Source organism: Pieris rapae, chromosome 10, assembly GCF_905147795.1.
Source record: "Pieris rapae chromosome 10, ilPieRapa1.1, whole genome shotgun sequence".
NCBI classification, from domain to species: Eukaryota; Metazoa; Arthropoda; class Insecta; order Lepidoptera; family Pieridae; genus Pieris; species Pieris rapae.
The window spans coordinates 9,993,928-10,010,000 of NC_059518.1; the positions used below are offsets into that span (position 1 = coordinate 9,993,928).

Below are 16,073 nucleotides of genomic sequence, written 5' to 3' on the forward strand. Positions count from 1 at the left end.
AGAAACTAAAACGTTACCTATACTGCAAAAAATTGCATCAGTTAGTCTAATATCTGCAATATGTTTTGTTATCTACCACCGTGACTGTTCTTATATTTTAAATGTCCATATAAACTAGCCCTGAAGTAATGATTATGATGTTGTCACAGATGACTGCCCAATCCCACCCAACATCAGAGTTTACATATCGATAGACTATCTTCTATTGTTTAATTAATAGATAATCAAATTATCAATATACAAGCCTAATCAATACAAATTGAACTTATTTCAAAATATAGACGTTAGAACCGTTCATTGCCATATGATAAAGAATCTACGAGACAAAGATAAAATAATATGATTACGGGAATTAGAATACAAAAATTATCAAGTGATATTTTTAATATTGAGCAGTGTTGGCCTATTGGCTTCAGCGTGCGACTCTCATACCTGAGGTCGTAGGTTCGATTCCCGGCTATGTACCACTAGACTTTCTTTCTATGTGCGCATTTAACATTTGCTCGAACGGTGAAAGAAAACATCGTGAGGAAACCGACATGTCTTAGACCTAAAAACAAAAGTCGACTACGTGTGTCAGGCACTGGAGGCTGATCACCTACTTGCATATTAGATTTAAAAATGATCATGAAACAGATTCAGAAATCTGAGGCCAAGTCCTAAAGAGGTTGTAGCGCCATGATTTATTTTTTATTTTTAATATAACGAGCCATTGATATAAAAAGCCTATGGCTATGACCTTGTCACCTCGTGAGTTTGAAGCTATTTGCACATTTAACGTACGACAAAAAAATCATCTTAATCCTTTAATTAAGAAAAAGTGCGTGCGTACAAAGTACACGCGTCAGAAGTTAAACTTCTTTGTAATTTAATTATTACTTAAGGTAAAAGCATCGATGATCATATACTAATATATGATCACTTGATGTATTTACATATCTATCTTCACACTGTATACGTTCTAGTGATAACAAAAATAAATAAAACTCTGCGTTTACAAAGACATTATGCAACAGAATTGCCATTTAAAATTCTAATAAATGAAACTAGTAAACGAAACATCAATCTATAGCGTGTATATTTTTTCTCGATCTCCCTTTCTTACTCTCTCACAATCGGTCTCAGTAGCTCTATCCCTTTTCTTCGACAAAAACGCTGCACATCTTCGTGTCGTATCTTTAAAAATTTTACCCTCATACGCCTAAAGAAGGTTCAAAAAAACAATTTGAGAAGATATAGTTATCTAAGGTTACCACTTTTACTATAATCCACAAGCGGTAGGCACTTGTTTGTATTGTGAAAAATTTTGGTTAGTAACATACCATTCAATCACATCAATAAAATATTGCATATTTTTAATATAATTCACATTAATCTGAAAAGGTATATTTTAATCAATAAATGGGTTATTTCTTCCTCAATTAGTCAAGATCAGGATCATCCATTTATGGGATCAGGATCATTATTATGTCGTATTACAATAGTGAGTTTCTTCACGTGTATTTCTATATTGCACTGAACAAATTATTAAATAAGTTGAAAACATTGGCTTGAACAGAAAAACGAAGATTTCTATAGGAATTAACCATTTCTGCATGAAAGTATTAGCGGGCCGGGTATCCACAATGCTCAGAATCAAACGAGACTAAGAATTTCAAAATACTGTTTGGGTTTCTTACAATAGTTTTGACCGAATTTTAGCTCGATTCATAACTATGACTCGAAAACGAAAATAATTCTCGATGAGCTGGAAAAGACATTCAACGCCATTTCAGAAAAATATTTAGCCGACTTCGGCTGTTGATTGAATACTGAAATCATGGAGCCATGGGATAGTGGTGTTTATACCTTTAATAAATTGCCTCCGTTTGCATGTATTGTTCTTATTATCTTTATTAGAGTAGTAGGTTATTAGCGTTCTGTAAATGACACATACTGTTTTTGGTTTAAGATGCCGGGTTTCCCACCCACCTTTTGTGAGCTGGTGTTAATTTTGCACAAATAAGAAACACCCCGAGTCTTTTTTATTAAATTTTTATTATATATAAAAAAATATTCATGGCATTAGATATAAACACATTTTAAACGACGTTTTCTTGCAAATATAAAATTGTTTATTTTTATACAGATAAAGATGCAGGGCCGAGAGTAGAGATTTCTTGAACGGAACAATCATAAAGCAGGACGTTGCGAGTACAATAGATTGTGATTAGCAGCATCTCTAGCCTAACACACGTTTATACGAGAATATTATTACATATTTTTTTAAAATGAGATTCTATCTTTTAGAGTGATTGAGTTATAGATGATATTGGATGCATTTTATTAAAATAGCTTAGTTTACCGCTCATATTAAGACAATTCCTATGTTGTATCTATAGAAAATTATCATATCTTTTCGCAAAGGCTTGTCAAATGGCACGAGTGGGTTGCGTGGCGGTGGTTGCCGCTAATTCGCAATCAATTGGTTTTATCTATCACGTCATGGTGATAATATTATTATTAAATTTCTTGTGATTCCCAAACACCTATATATATTCAATTATCATTAAGATAATTAAACATATAAAACATGCAATGATTACTACCCATATTATATCTGATAGCTAGTCTGCCACTGACAAAAAACGTATAGGATATAATATAATGTATATGAAATATATAATTTAAAAACAAAAATTAACGCCGATTTTATAGAAGAATTTTAATTACAAATAAGAATAAATTAAGGTTCAAATCCCTTTCTTTTGCATATCAGCAAACGAATGTATACAGTTTATACATTAGTCTTCTAGACACATTTTAACTCACAGCATTCTAAATTAAGAAACATTTTAACCAAATTTTAATTTTGATATTGCAATAAAATTCACCTTGACAGTTCAAATATTGATGGAACTTTTTCCAAATGTGAAAGTATTAATTCAATGCGAACATTATATTTATCTGCCTAGCCTAGGTAGCTAATGTTAAATAAGATGAACGCTTTAATAAAATAAAAACCAATGAAACACGTTCATCGTTATTTCAAGTTGTATTGCTTCAGATTCTATTTTCTGGGAATAAACAAAGATATTAAAAAAAATTAATATTGATTCAGGCTCTTGGCATTTTAATGTTTACTTAACAACATTACAGGCGGAACTTGATAAAAAACGATAAAATAAAATTACGTTCACAAAATTAAATGATTTTCACGCAACATCGATTATTTGTGAACGTCACATGAATATTTTGCAGATAGATGTATCAGTAAAATCGCTGAGCTCTTAAATTTTTTTAATTAGATATTTTTATATTTTTTAGCAGTAATCAAAGCTACCATCGTTTGGAGACGACTCGCAAATCTGCAGTTCTGCGTTGGAAACGCATTTTCGCTGGCGTAAAGAATTTTCACAACCAAAATTAAAAACTTGAGCGTTGGTAGATTTTTTATTATCATACCAAAATAATTTAAGAAGACTACTTTAACCTTTTTTTTATATAACAGGGGGCAAACGGGCAGGAGGCTCACCGATGTTAAGTGATACCGCCGCCCATGGACACTCAATGCCAGAGGGCTCACGAGTGCGTTGCCGGCCTTTTAAGAATTACACTACTACTACGACACCACTAGCAACAATTGACGCGATTTTGTGCAACCAACCGCCCGTAGAGGTATTTACATTACAGAGGTATTACAAGCCTTCTGGAACTGGCACCCATGTACACACATAGGACCCTTCGTCCTATGTAGTAGACGGTCCTAGCGCTATAAGGCTTTTTAGGGATATATCAAAAAGGTTAGTCGACGTCACAGGAGACCGAAGAGCTGGCAGCTACCTCGGACAAAGAATTAGTCTAGCTATTCAAATAGCTGCCAGTATCTTCGGAACCTTGCCTAATGGCAATAATTTAATAATATATTTTATTAAATTTTAAGGTTAGTTATCAGGTATATTAAAATTATCTACAAATAAAATAAATTATAATAAAAGACAATACTAAATTAAAATAGGTTTTAATATAATGTAAGATACAGGTATCATTTATTCTACCACATTATCATCATTTATACATGAGGCTCTATCCTATGCCACTTATTTTCTACAAAAAGAAGATTTTGGAGGCTTTTTTTAAACATAATTTTACGTCATACGTATGCTCTGTGTGGAAGGCAAAGATGTTTCTTGTTCTTTCAAGTTAAAGTTTGACGACGATTGATTTTAACTGTATCAGTCATTTAAAGCAAACCGTTTGGTGAAACGGCTTTTTGTTGTAATGAGAACATGTACATTATACCTCTTATAATTAATAAAAGTAATTTTAAGAGTAAATTAATAAAAGACCTGGAATTTATTAGCAGATTAATTACAAAATCGTGCAATTGATTTCATATTTTGTTACAACAAATTTCATTATCACCATTACAATGGTGATAATGAAAATTTCGCGCATGATTCTTCTTATCTCCATGGATTTTTTTTACTGATAATATAAAGAATGCATTTATCGACCTTTGGCTATCATGCCTAATAGGTTTTAAGCTAATTATCGTGTAGCTACATTAATAATGTTGCTCCCCAACTTTGTCTGCAGGTATATATTGCTTTAGTATTCTCCACTATTCAATAGACGTCATCGATTTATCAATGAGGTTTTATCAGACGTCTATTAACAGGTCGCATTGGCATTGAACATGGATATCGGTATAGATATGGATACATCGGTATATATGGGATAAATGACTTACCCATATATACCGATGGCTCAAAACAAAATGTCTCCGGCGCTGGCATATTCTCCCTTGATCTCAATAGCAGCTCCTATTGCTAGGCACACACAGCTCGATTTTTCAATTTGAATAAGTCGCTCTAACCAAAGCAGCCAGAGCTGTCCAAAGGTTAGGAATTTTGTATTAAGTATGCAAATGGATTCGCCAAAGATCTGCAGAACTACACCATCAACGATGGTCGCGATGCGCGGACTGCAGATAGTCCAAAATGGCTATGCCAGCTGTTAACCCGCTAATGATACAGCGACTTCTAAGCCTAAATAGCATTAGTGTCAAAGCAATACTAGGGACTATAACATGCCACTATCTCTTTAATAGTAAGTCATAGATGCAGATAGTCCGCTCTAGATGCTTCGTTGCTGACCACGACGCTCAGACATGAGCTGCCGACTAAAGAGAGAGAGAGAGAGATCAGTTTGATAAAAATCTTATTGTCCTAGGCGCGATGGAAAGCCCCATGTACAGAGGCTGTTTCAGCGCAGACGAATCAGTCACCAGGATAGTCCTGGAATGTGAGGCCTGCAAATTGCACAGGACACTTCTGTACTCTTGGAAGGAGGTAGGCTGGCTTAGTTAACCAGGACTTTACGCATTTAGACTCTTTAGAGGTAGTGAGAGTATAAATGTGGAATCACCAACCATACCACACCATAGCCATACGCGAGTCAAAATATCTCAACCAGTGAGATATTAAAAAAAACTTTATTTTTAATGATTACACTTTTAAAAAAAAAAATATTACAAAATTATTCTAAAGTTAATAATAGCTTAGTGCTAGGTGGTGATGTGAATGCCGTTTGTCGTGGTCTCAAACTTATATACTATAGGTGCGACGTCTGCGGGGGTAAGATGCCGGTGGTCACTGGTATCATTCTCACAATGCATCATTATCTTATATTGCCTCATTAAAATTAATGACTTAGGGTGTCATTCCATGGTGTTATGATCCTAAGTAGTTTATCTTTATGAGAAGTATCAGGATTCTCAATGATAACATCGTTATTATTTCTTTTAAAAAGAACTCTTGTGACTTGGGTGGCTTCACTCGCGGATAAAATAGGTCTACCGTTCACAGCAGGTTTTAATCTCTATAACATATTTCATCGATCTTAATTCAACAGTATTTACAAATTTATCGCCTTGGACTAGAAGTAGTATTTCTGGTCATAAAGAGAAGTTAGATTTTGCTGTGGATATATGAATGGCAGATATAAGTCCTTTACAGACGATTCGAGTAAAAATAGTTAAGATTTTAAATTCACTTCAAAATAACCGAAAAAGTATTTTATCGATTCTTCGTGTATTTTTTGTTAATCAAAGTGTGCGATGTGGCCATAGAAAACATAGAAAAAAAAATTATAATGAGAAATGGCTCGTGAAAATTGTGACCTCGCGTCGCGTCGTGATTATTGATAGTTTATCGACCTATATTGATAAATTAAATGGTTTTACATATAAGATAAATGAAGGTGTACAGTATACAAGTTTAAACGATATAAAACTTACCAACTACTACTACCACTATCAAGTAATTAGTACCTAACCATAAACAATTTTTTTAATGTGTGTAACGCTATACTTTTAAAGGGAAAATTTTAATGGCAGTCATTTGAGAAAAGTTTTAGTCTATTTTTATCTTGTCTTTGATCTAAGACCAAATTAAAATATATATGTATTTAAATTTAAATTTTCATTTAAATAAAAACTAGTCTGGCCTATAATGCTATATTAGATAAAAACTGTTTATTTTTTCTAACTTTTTAATTATTTTCAATTTGGTATTGTCTTCGTATATACTTGAAAACGAAATGCATTTTCGAGGATTCCTATGAATGACCTTTATGTACTACATTAGACTATTTATTAAAGCAAATAACAATCTAAAAAACATTTAAGAAGAGACTTATAATATAAGAGAATTATAACTTACTAAGAGAATAAAATACAAAGATTATTTAATCCTTATAATTTAAATTACATTCAGGTTGTTCTAATTACATTTCTTAAAGCTTATTTATATTGATAAGGCACCGGAATAAATAGAAAACTATCACGATAACTTTCTTCAAATGACTGATACTGTTTTCATTAACTAATCAAATTGTATGTATTATGAATGAAAGATAAAATGTTGGTTGGTAATTTTCCTTTCTATTTTTTATCTGATATAGAAATTGAGGTAAATAAGTTTTGATACGAAACTCCTATGCGTGATTAGTAAGTGTTCGCGCATGTTTTTAAATGTATTTAATCTGTGGCATCCATTGTGATACAAAGTATCACAGTTAAGATATTTTTTAGAATGTATATACTAATTAAATAAACAGGTGCAAACACAGGTGCAGAGAATGCCGTGCCGTCATAATTTGTTTATGGCAAATGTAGATGTGTTAGTGTTATTGTTTCAATAATTTAATTCTTAAAATTTTTTTCATCACGTATTAGAATCAAATTGCTTCCTGAATAATTTATACTTCATATTTATCAAAATAGTTTTTTTTAATACTAATAATATAACTATTTTGTCGGGTTCAAGTGAGATTTTTATACTAAAACCTATTGACGTAAATTTTACGGGGATCACGAATATAATCTTAATTATAGTCGGATAATTGATTTTAATTAATGAACGGAAGTGATAATAACAATCCTTTCACCTGATTGTATCATTTGACAGCTGTTTATCATGACTGATAATCTACATATTATAATAAATGAGCGGGGTGAATTTAGGTTCATTTTAGTACATTTGCCTAGGAGTGAAGTATTTTTTTTGAATGGGGGATTCACCTGATAAGTAAAACTGCCATCTATGATACGAGGCAAAAATCCCACTTTGACGTCCACCGTTCTATAACTAAGCTTTTCTTAAGATATTTTAGTTGTGGACCATCACTATGTGGAACCAGCTTCCGAAGCGAACCAATTACTCTCTCTGAGAGTCTCTGGCATTCAGACGCCTATGGACACTCGGTATCAGTTAACATCACGGCAGCCTCCTGCTCGATTGCCTCCTGTTCTATATAAAAAATACGCGAGTGCATTAACGGCCTTTTGTATTCAGTACGCTCTTATCTTGTAGCTGTTTAAGAAAAATCTTCATAGTACATATTATGAATACTGATTTCCCTTAAAGGTATTTACGTTGATGCCTGAATTCTGGAGGCTATCTTCAGGAAGATAGATTGGAGTAAGTCAGGCCTATATATAAAAGACAAATACATAAGTCACTTAAGATTCGCAGATGACCTAGTGCTGTTATCAGAATCCAGCACCCAGTTACAACAAATGATGGAAACTTTACATTCGGCTAGTATCAAGGTGGGTCTGAAAATGAATCTCGCTAAGACTATGGCAATGACAAATCGGCGGAGAAGAATATTAACAATAGATAATGTGCCAATCGAATATACAGATTCATACATCTATCTAGGTAAGCAAATTAGTTTTCATCCGAAAAATAACGAACTAGAAGTGAAAAGAAGAATACAACAAACTTGGAATAAATATTGGAGTTTAAAGGAAATCTTTAAAAGTGGCCTGCCTATTACCATAAAAACAAAAATTATGAATTCTAACCTTCTTCCAAGTTTGACTTATGGTTGCCAGACCTGGAAATTCACTTCAAAAGTAAAAAATCTTATCACCACCTGTCAAAGAGGACTGGAACGCAGCATGCTTAAACTAAAGAAATCAGACAAAATACGACACAATAATAAGATCAAAAACCAAAGCTACAGACGCACTGAAATACGCACAAAAACTTAAATGGAGATGGGCTGGCCATGTCGCGAGGCTTAAAGACCGAAGATGGACCACAGAAGTGACTTTTTGGAATGGACCTCAAGGTAAAAGAAATCGAGGAAGACCACATACTCGTTGGGATGATGAGATCAAAAAAGTAGCCAGCCCAAACTGGAAACAGACTGCACAGGACAGATACAAATGGGCATCTTTGGAGGAGGCCTTCACCCAATAATGGGGTTCCTACAAATTATATTATTTAAGTATACTAAAATCTAACCAATCCAGCTAATAATACAATAAAATAATGTAATAGTAAATATTATCTAGTAGTAAATAGGATATATATATAGTAGCAAATAGTATATAAGTAGTATATTAATAACAATAAATAAAAGTAGTTATAGGTAAATAATATAGAAAATAAATAAAAATAAGATGGTATTAATTTTAATTAGATAAGTAAGCGTTTGGAGATGGGCCAATGTAAAAAATTTGTATTTGTAGGAAATAAAAAGGCTTTTTTATTTTATTTTATTTTATTTATTTTTATTGAAACATCATGGCCCCATTTCTCTACGTTTAAATTACGTTTCTGTACCCACATAAATCATCAAACTTATTAATTTCAAGATGTATAGTATGGGAGGATAGTATTGCGATATGTTCTGAAAGTTAATGAAGGAGTCAAATCAATGGCCATTCTACTTGATGATGACGCGATCCCAGATGGCCATTTTTATTATTCTTATTCTTATTTATACTTTTGAGGACCTTTCCAGCCTGGCGTTATCATTTTTTCACTTGAAATCTTGTCAAATGTGACCCGCTTATGAATATGATTTTGACAAATATGTAAAACTTAATAAAAAACGCTTTCGCCTAATTGTCTGGCAAAGTATGCTAATATTTAACAAACAAAACGAATGACGCTTTTAAAATGTACAAATTAAGTTAGCATCCTTGGTTCTATATATTTTTAAATAAATTTATCACCAAAAAGCTTTATTACATTACTGCAGATTGAATCAGTGTAATGGAAATGATAATTTAGGACTGTTTAAATGGATTTTAAAAGAAAATTCCGTCTTGATTTTATAATATTTTATTGACATTAAAATTGGTTAATATATTATTTGAATTCATAGAAAATATAGATTTTTTTTATAGAACAGGGGGCAAACGGGCAGGAGGCTCACCTGATGTTAAGTGATACCGCCGAAGATATTTAAGATAGCTTAATATTTGAATAATAACTGTGTTGCATATAAGTAATTATATAAATTTTTATTAAATTCAACTGAAGATACGATAGTAAGAATAAAATTAATTGGCGCTACGATCAGCACTATTTCACTTGAAACGCCATTTACATGGATTTAATTGAACATTTTAAAGCGAAATTACGTGGCCAAAAAAACTTAATCTTTTAATTTATACAATGTTTACATTTCAGGATAGAGATTCTCTTACTCAAACTCAAACTCAAATCCTTACTATATTAGCTTTAAATCTTTTTTTCTAGTCAAAGGAGATACTTGAAGAAAAAAGTAATTTAAATACAATGAAATCTTGTCTTCATTTCAGTAAAAACTCCTGAACGCCTCTGCAGAATATAGCACTGTATTCTTTCCAATCGATGTTGTTGACGTCACATGGGAACAACTTCTTATCATGGTCATCCAGAGAGGAGATTAAAGCCTGGGTCTTTTTCGATTTAATAAGCCAGGATGTAGACGTAAACGGCTTAATAATATCTCGTAAGACAGATGATCGAGAACTTTCTTTTAAGTGTCTGAAAAATGAAAATAAAATGTTACAATTTTGTTTTTCTATCGCTTTTAATGTTCATACTTATGAAGGAAGTTTGCTAAGTTTCCGAATGAGACAATCCTTGCTTAATTTTGACAAACTATACATAAAATGAAACAATGATTGATTTCGTGAACGTAACATGTAACTATTATTCCTATATTCGATCCCGGGATTAACTTGTAAATAGATCGCGAAAACTGAAGTTTAATCTCTTTTCAACCTAGAAAATAATAATAATAATATTAGCCTTTATTCAGATACATTTTATTTTATATATTTTATATACATTTAACCTAGAAAATTTATGAAAGCAAAGACAGAACGATAAGTGACACATTTTTTTCGGATTTTGTGATCAAACGATTACTTGCGTAACGAACTCATTTGTATTGTTTTGTGTCTATATTATTTTATAATATTATGTTATAAAACACGATTTCAATACTCTTAGGTACATTAATAATGATAATTTTACTAGGGTTATTTAGTTATTTAATTCTAATATTTACTGTGATATAAATAGATGAAGAAGCTGTATACATACACATATTAAAATTAAATTTTCTATTGGCACAAGCGGTGCCATTAGAATCACAACACACAAAAACACACGACTTCAGAATAGAGCTTTGCCGCGAGTAGCTATGAAAGCAATAATTAATACATAATTTAATGTGTTATTGAAAATGTTAATATAGTGTGTTTCATAATATGATAATATTATGAAACTTTAACCTCAATTGATATTTCCGCCGATTATTTAGCGACAAAATGTGTGTTGGACATTTACAGTTTGCGGTTGTGGTCAGCTGTTTGGTTAATTCTTTAACTGGTTATTTGCTACTGCTTTACTCATGGAAACTAAGATCACTTGACGATGTGTGTTAGACACAAAACACACCTACAGATTATGAATAATAATATTCATTATTATTAATTAATATATTGGTAAGATTTGATTGAATAGGCTCCAAAACTAATTAACCGATTAGAAAAGCTGTTGTACCAGTTTTTCTAATCAGCTTTATGTCCAACTATTATTTAATTTTTAATAAAATAAATGCAAACATTCTGAAGCCACGCATGGGTCTGTAGAGTTGTTAAACTAATATTACCTAGGTTTTTTTCCTCTTAAGATTAGTCCGACATCAGCAAAGAAGCAAGGTACGGTTTGCAGAATAAATGTCATGGTATTTACAACGAATTTTGATTTTGATACCTTCATTTCTCGCATGTTCTTTTTACCTGAAAAAGTTATGATCTCTTTAATAATACTTCAGTGGCGCTTCAACACTTCTTCTTGTCCTCAAAATGAATCCATTTCATGATTATTATTATTTCAAAGACAAGTAAGTGATCAGCCTTCTGTTACTGTTTTATATTTAAATACTTCTTGTAAAATGTTGAACAATTTAATAAAATTTGTTAGTTAAAAAACATTTTCTCGATAAAGACGATTTTAATCTATAGGAAATATAAAATTTTGAGACGCAATTTCTTTTCAAAAATAACAGTATCAATTATTTAATAGTGTTACTATAAAAGGTTTTCTATAAGTGGTTGCTTGAAAGTAGTTGTTTTGTGTTCAAAGGTACCTGGTATTAAATCCCGCTACTAAAATATTCCCGATATTTCAAAAGTACATACAGCATGTAATTCGTCGCCCTTTCTCTACAGGCGTTAGATATTACATGTCATTATTATTCTTACGAATTGTTGTTCTCTCTATTCTGTTTTAGTAGTAATTAATTAGGCTCAAAATTTAATAGAGTTTTGTTCAAACCCTATCTTCCTATAATACAAATAATATTTTCCATTTAATAAATGTATATCACATTACATACTTTTGCAGCTATTTCATGAACGGAGATAAATTTTATGTTCATAGTAATTCCCTGAGATCGTAGGTTCGATTCCCGGCTGTGCACTGTTTGTGACTTTGTTTCTATGTGTGTATTTAACATTTGCTCGTACGGTGAAGGAGAACATTATGAGAAAACCGACCTGTCTTAGACCCAAAAATTCGACAGTGTATGACAAGCACAGGAGGCTGATCACCTACTTGCCTAGATTGAAAAATGATCATGAAACTGATACAGAAACTTAAGGCCCAGACCTCATTTTTTTTAATTTTATTTATCCCGAGATTACTGCATGCAATTCGCGCGATAATAAAACTCAGCATTGAATTAGTCGCATTCACAATTGGCTTGTTTTGTAGTCTACATTGACTACTTAATAATTTAAGTTAATGATACTTACAGTAGCCTAATCGTTTGCTCTGTTCTAAATATGAATTAGAACTGCTTTTCCAAGTAATAGGATTTTCCGAACTGGAGTTTATATTATAGACGGAAACGTCATCCGATCTGAAATATAAAGTTTTAAATTATGATAACATTTTAAAGCTGTACTCGATATGTTTATAGTAGATCAAAACCAATTAAAAAAACTGTAACAGGCGAATTACAAGTACGCTTTTGTTTCTTTCTGTCAAATTATGTTTACATTAGTGGCAGACTAATTTGTTCTATATAGATAAGGCGGAAAGTATTCGAAAAATGCAATTAACATTTTATATTCTTGATATAGTTTCGATATTTAGTACATAATATTTAAATTATCAACTCATAGCTAATGTGCAAGTTTGAAATATAATTATTTTAAGGTATGAGATTCTATATACATTATGGTATAAAGAAAAATTGTTTATCGAAAATAAATATTAATTTCTTATATTATTTATTAATTTTACTGCTCTATTTCTATGTACACTGTCTAATGTACATATGTCTTTCAAAATAGTAAACATATTTTAGAGAAATATTGTGTTTTAAGTTAACTACTACTTTACTACTTCACATATGACATATGACGTTGTTTTCCACACAATACTTAAAAGATAATAATAATAATAATAATATATTTATTTATTTTCTCACAAAAACAAAAACATATAAAAACATATAGATAAAGACTTTGTTAACATACATTTCTCCCTTAGCCCCGGCTATGATGATTAAATTTGCGACGTAATCAACGGGAATAAGATCGCAAACGACGTCTTCAGAGCTATAAATGTACGGATTGAGACCCCTGGATACGTTGCTGAAGACAGCTGTTGCTGCCACCCAACTGTCCACCCAGCCCGGAAGAGGCTCGCGGTACATTGGAGTAACTGGAAAATATAACCATGTTTGGTGAAAGATCGCTTGTATTTAATATGCCTTGAAACCAGGATTTCTTAAGCACGGCATAAGTTTAGAAATAGTGAAAGGGATTTAAAACAATAAGGACCTGTTTCACAATGTATGGATATATGGATTTGGAACTTATCCGGACATTGTGAAACAGACCCTTAGAATCGTAATATCAGATGCAGCTACCAAACATTTAGTTTCATAACAAAAATGGAAGAGTTCCTTATAATATTATATATCAGGTAATTGACGGCGCGTGGTAATTTAAAATAAAATATTATTCGAATTGTAGGAAAAATAAAACATAATATTATCTGCAAGAGAAGTTTAATAATTGGTGTGGATTGTTTAAAAAAAGGTTTTACCAATTGATGGTCGTACTACAATAGTCGGTAAGTACTCTTTGTTTTGCCTCACAAGTTCCTCGCATAATCCTTTAGATAGTGTATATGTATTAGCAACATCCGCTGAAAATTAATAAAAATCAGATCGCAACTATAAAATTTCATTGTTCACAAAATCATTTTGCTTTATTAGGCTCATTTACACGCTTTATTAAATTAAAAAAAAACAATGATTCACTGGGGGACTGCCGTGGTAAAGCTATTGCATAGCATTTTTTATCAACTTATGCAATTATAATTTTTATTTTTTTTATGCATTATCATTTTTTTATATTAATTCAATCCACCACCCTACCACACTACCAGACTTAGACTAACACGCCTATAGTCTGTCTCACTCTTAATCGTACCGGCTATAAGGCCGCTTTGACGCTAAGTCAGCGATCACGCCAGACCGATGTGAGGCAGATGAGACGCAGTATGCGTTCTTTCCCGCTCTAATGCGTATTGGCCGCACCTTTATTACGAAATCGTGTGTTAGGTTTATTTTCGTTACGGAATTTCTTAATTCGGTCGCCGCATTCAAAGCCCGCGATAAAGTCTATGCATTAGCTTAATTAACTTTTTAGGTGAAAACTTACCGACATATTCATTAACTTTTTTATCATCTGTTCCATGGTCTCGTATCATTTGTCGGACTGCGGATAATTCTTTCGTAGGAGTATATAGCTTCTCATCAATTAATTTCATATGTGAATTTGAATAGGCGGTCGAAATATAGACGAATTTCTGAAATATTAATTATATAACATTTTATGTTAGAACTTGAACTCATATATGGAGGCCCTAGACCTGTGTTTGTATAAGACAGATTGATTTATTAGAAACAAATTAATATTTTTTTTGTATTTTCAAAAATACATCTAATTAAACGCCTTTTTCTGTCGAACGTCTTTTTCATGATTGTGTTGTGAAAATAGGACTTTAATAGTTTTTATATGAGATTAATTATTTATTCAGCAAAAGCCTTAGGTGTTAAACAAATCCACGTGTAAAACAAAGTTCATTATTATAAAATGCATACCTTTAGTTTTCATACAATAATTTATGGGTTTTACCTCGCTTACCTCGATACATACATTATAATTCATCTAAAACATACATACATATTATATATATAGCAATTTTTTTTAAGATTTTCATCCATGATTTTGGATATTTTTATTAAATACTTTCGACGACCTTCATACTGCATAATAGTCAATAAATGTCATGTTACAGGTTAGTTGAATCTAATTTATGATTCTTTGAAAGTAATACAAAATAAATTCCAAAATAATATCTCTAATCAGCCGCTCTAAAATATATAGTTTAAGATTTTTTTCGGAATCATCTTAAATGAAATGTGGAAATCTTTCAAATTTTTACTTCCGGTTTTTAAAGTTAATTTTTATATTTCTGTTTTATATTCATGAAGGGAAAGTAAGATCCATACGAATTGTAAAGCTTGACATTTAAATATTCTATTTTTTTTTTCTCTTTATTTTACAAAATAATATAGTATATTACAATATGTAACATTAGAAAATCTGCTGTGGTTTGTATTAATATATTAAAAAGTTTACTCCAGAAAATCGGAATTTCATCATTTTTAAAGGCTTACTTAAACGAATGTTACATATTTGCATTCATACCACTAGAGGTATGAGTAAACCAAATAAACGCAACTTCTACGACTTTTATTACGCTGTACGCTTTACAATGCCCAATCTATAATAAATACTCACTTCTAAATGTTTTATACTCCTAGACAAATCTATCACTCGCTGTGTTCCCTCTACGTTAATGTTCATCATATCTTGAAATTTGTCAATGAATCTGACGGTTGCTGCCGAGTGAAATACTACTGAAACCTAAAAAAAATCTCTTAGATCTGATACAATTTTAAATATTTAAAAGTCTGCCAGCAGGTATAACAATAAAAAACCTTGTAATATCTTTCATTTAGTAAATTGTAATTCTGATGAAACCTAAAAACCATTTTGTAAACTGGTTAATTTTACGAACTGTTACAACAAGATAGTTTAGTTACTGTATATACTATAAAAGATCGCGCAATAAAGAATTTTCTAACGTACCTTATCAGCTAAAGTCTCTTTGTCATCTGGCTTTAAACCCAGCTGTGATGTTGTAATG

At 31.6% G+C, this 16,073-nt stretch overlaps 1 protein-coding gene across 2 annotated transcripts in view; it reads right to left on the reverse strand.

Annotated features, from left to right (window-relative positions):
• Positions 1 to 9,747: 9,747 nt before the first annotated feature.
• LOC110999259 (putative fatty acyl-CoA reductase CG5065) overlaps positions 9,748 to 16,073 on the reverse strand; it is a 10,607-nt gene continuing 4,281 nt past the window's right edge. For both annotated transcript variants that reach the window (XM_045629786.1, XM_045629787.1), the window contains 8 exons: positions 16,016 to 16,073; positions 15,665 to 15,790; positions 14,519 to 14,666; positions 13,899 to 14,000; positions 13,325 to 13,511; positions 12,596 to 12,702; positions 11,449 to 11,578; positions 9,748 to 10,313 (listed from right to left, as the gene is read on the reverse strand). The exon at positions 16,016 to 16,073 is cut by the window's right edge and continues 65 nt beyond it. In XM_045629786.1, coding sequence (XP_045485742.1) covers positions 10,097 to 10,313; positions 11,449 to 11,578; positions 12,596 to 12,702; positions 13,325 to 13,511; positions 13,899 to 14,000; positions 14,519 to 14,666; positions 15,665 to 15,790; positions 16,016 to 16,073 — 1,075 coding nt within the window. In that variant the 3' untranslated portion in view covers positions 9,748 to 10,096. The remainder of the gene's footprint in view (positions 10,314 to 11,448; positions 11,579 to 12,595; positions 12,703 to 13,324; positions 13,512 to 13,898; positions 14,001 to 14,518; positions 14,667 to 15,664; positions 15,791 to 16,015) is intronic.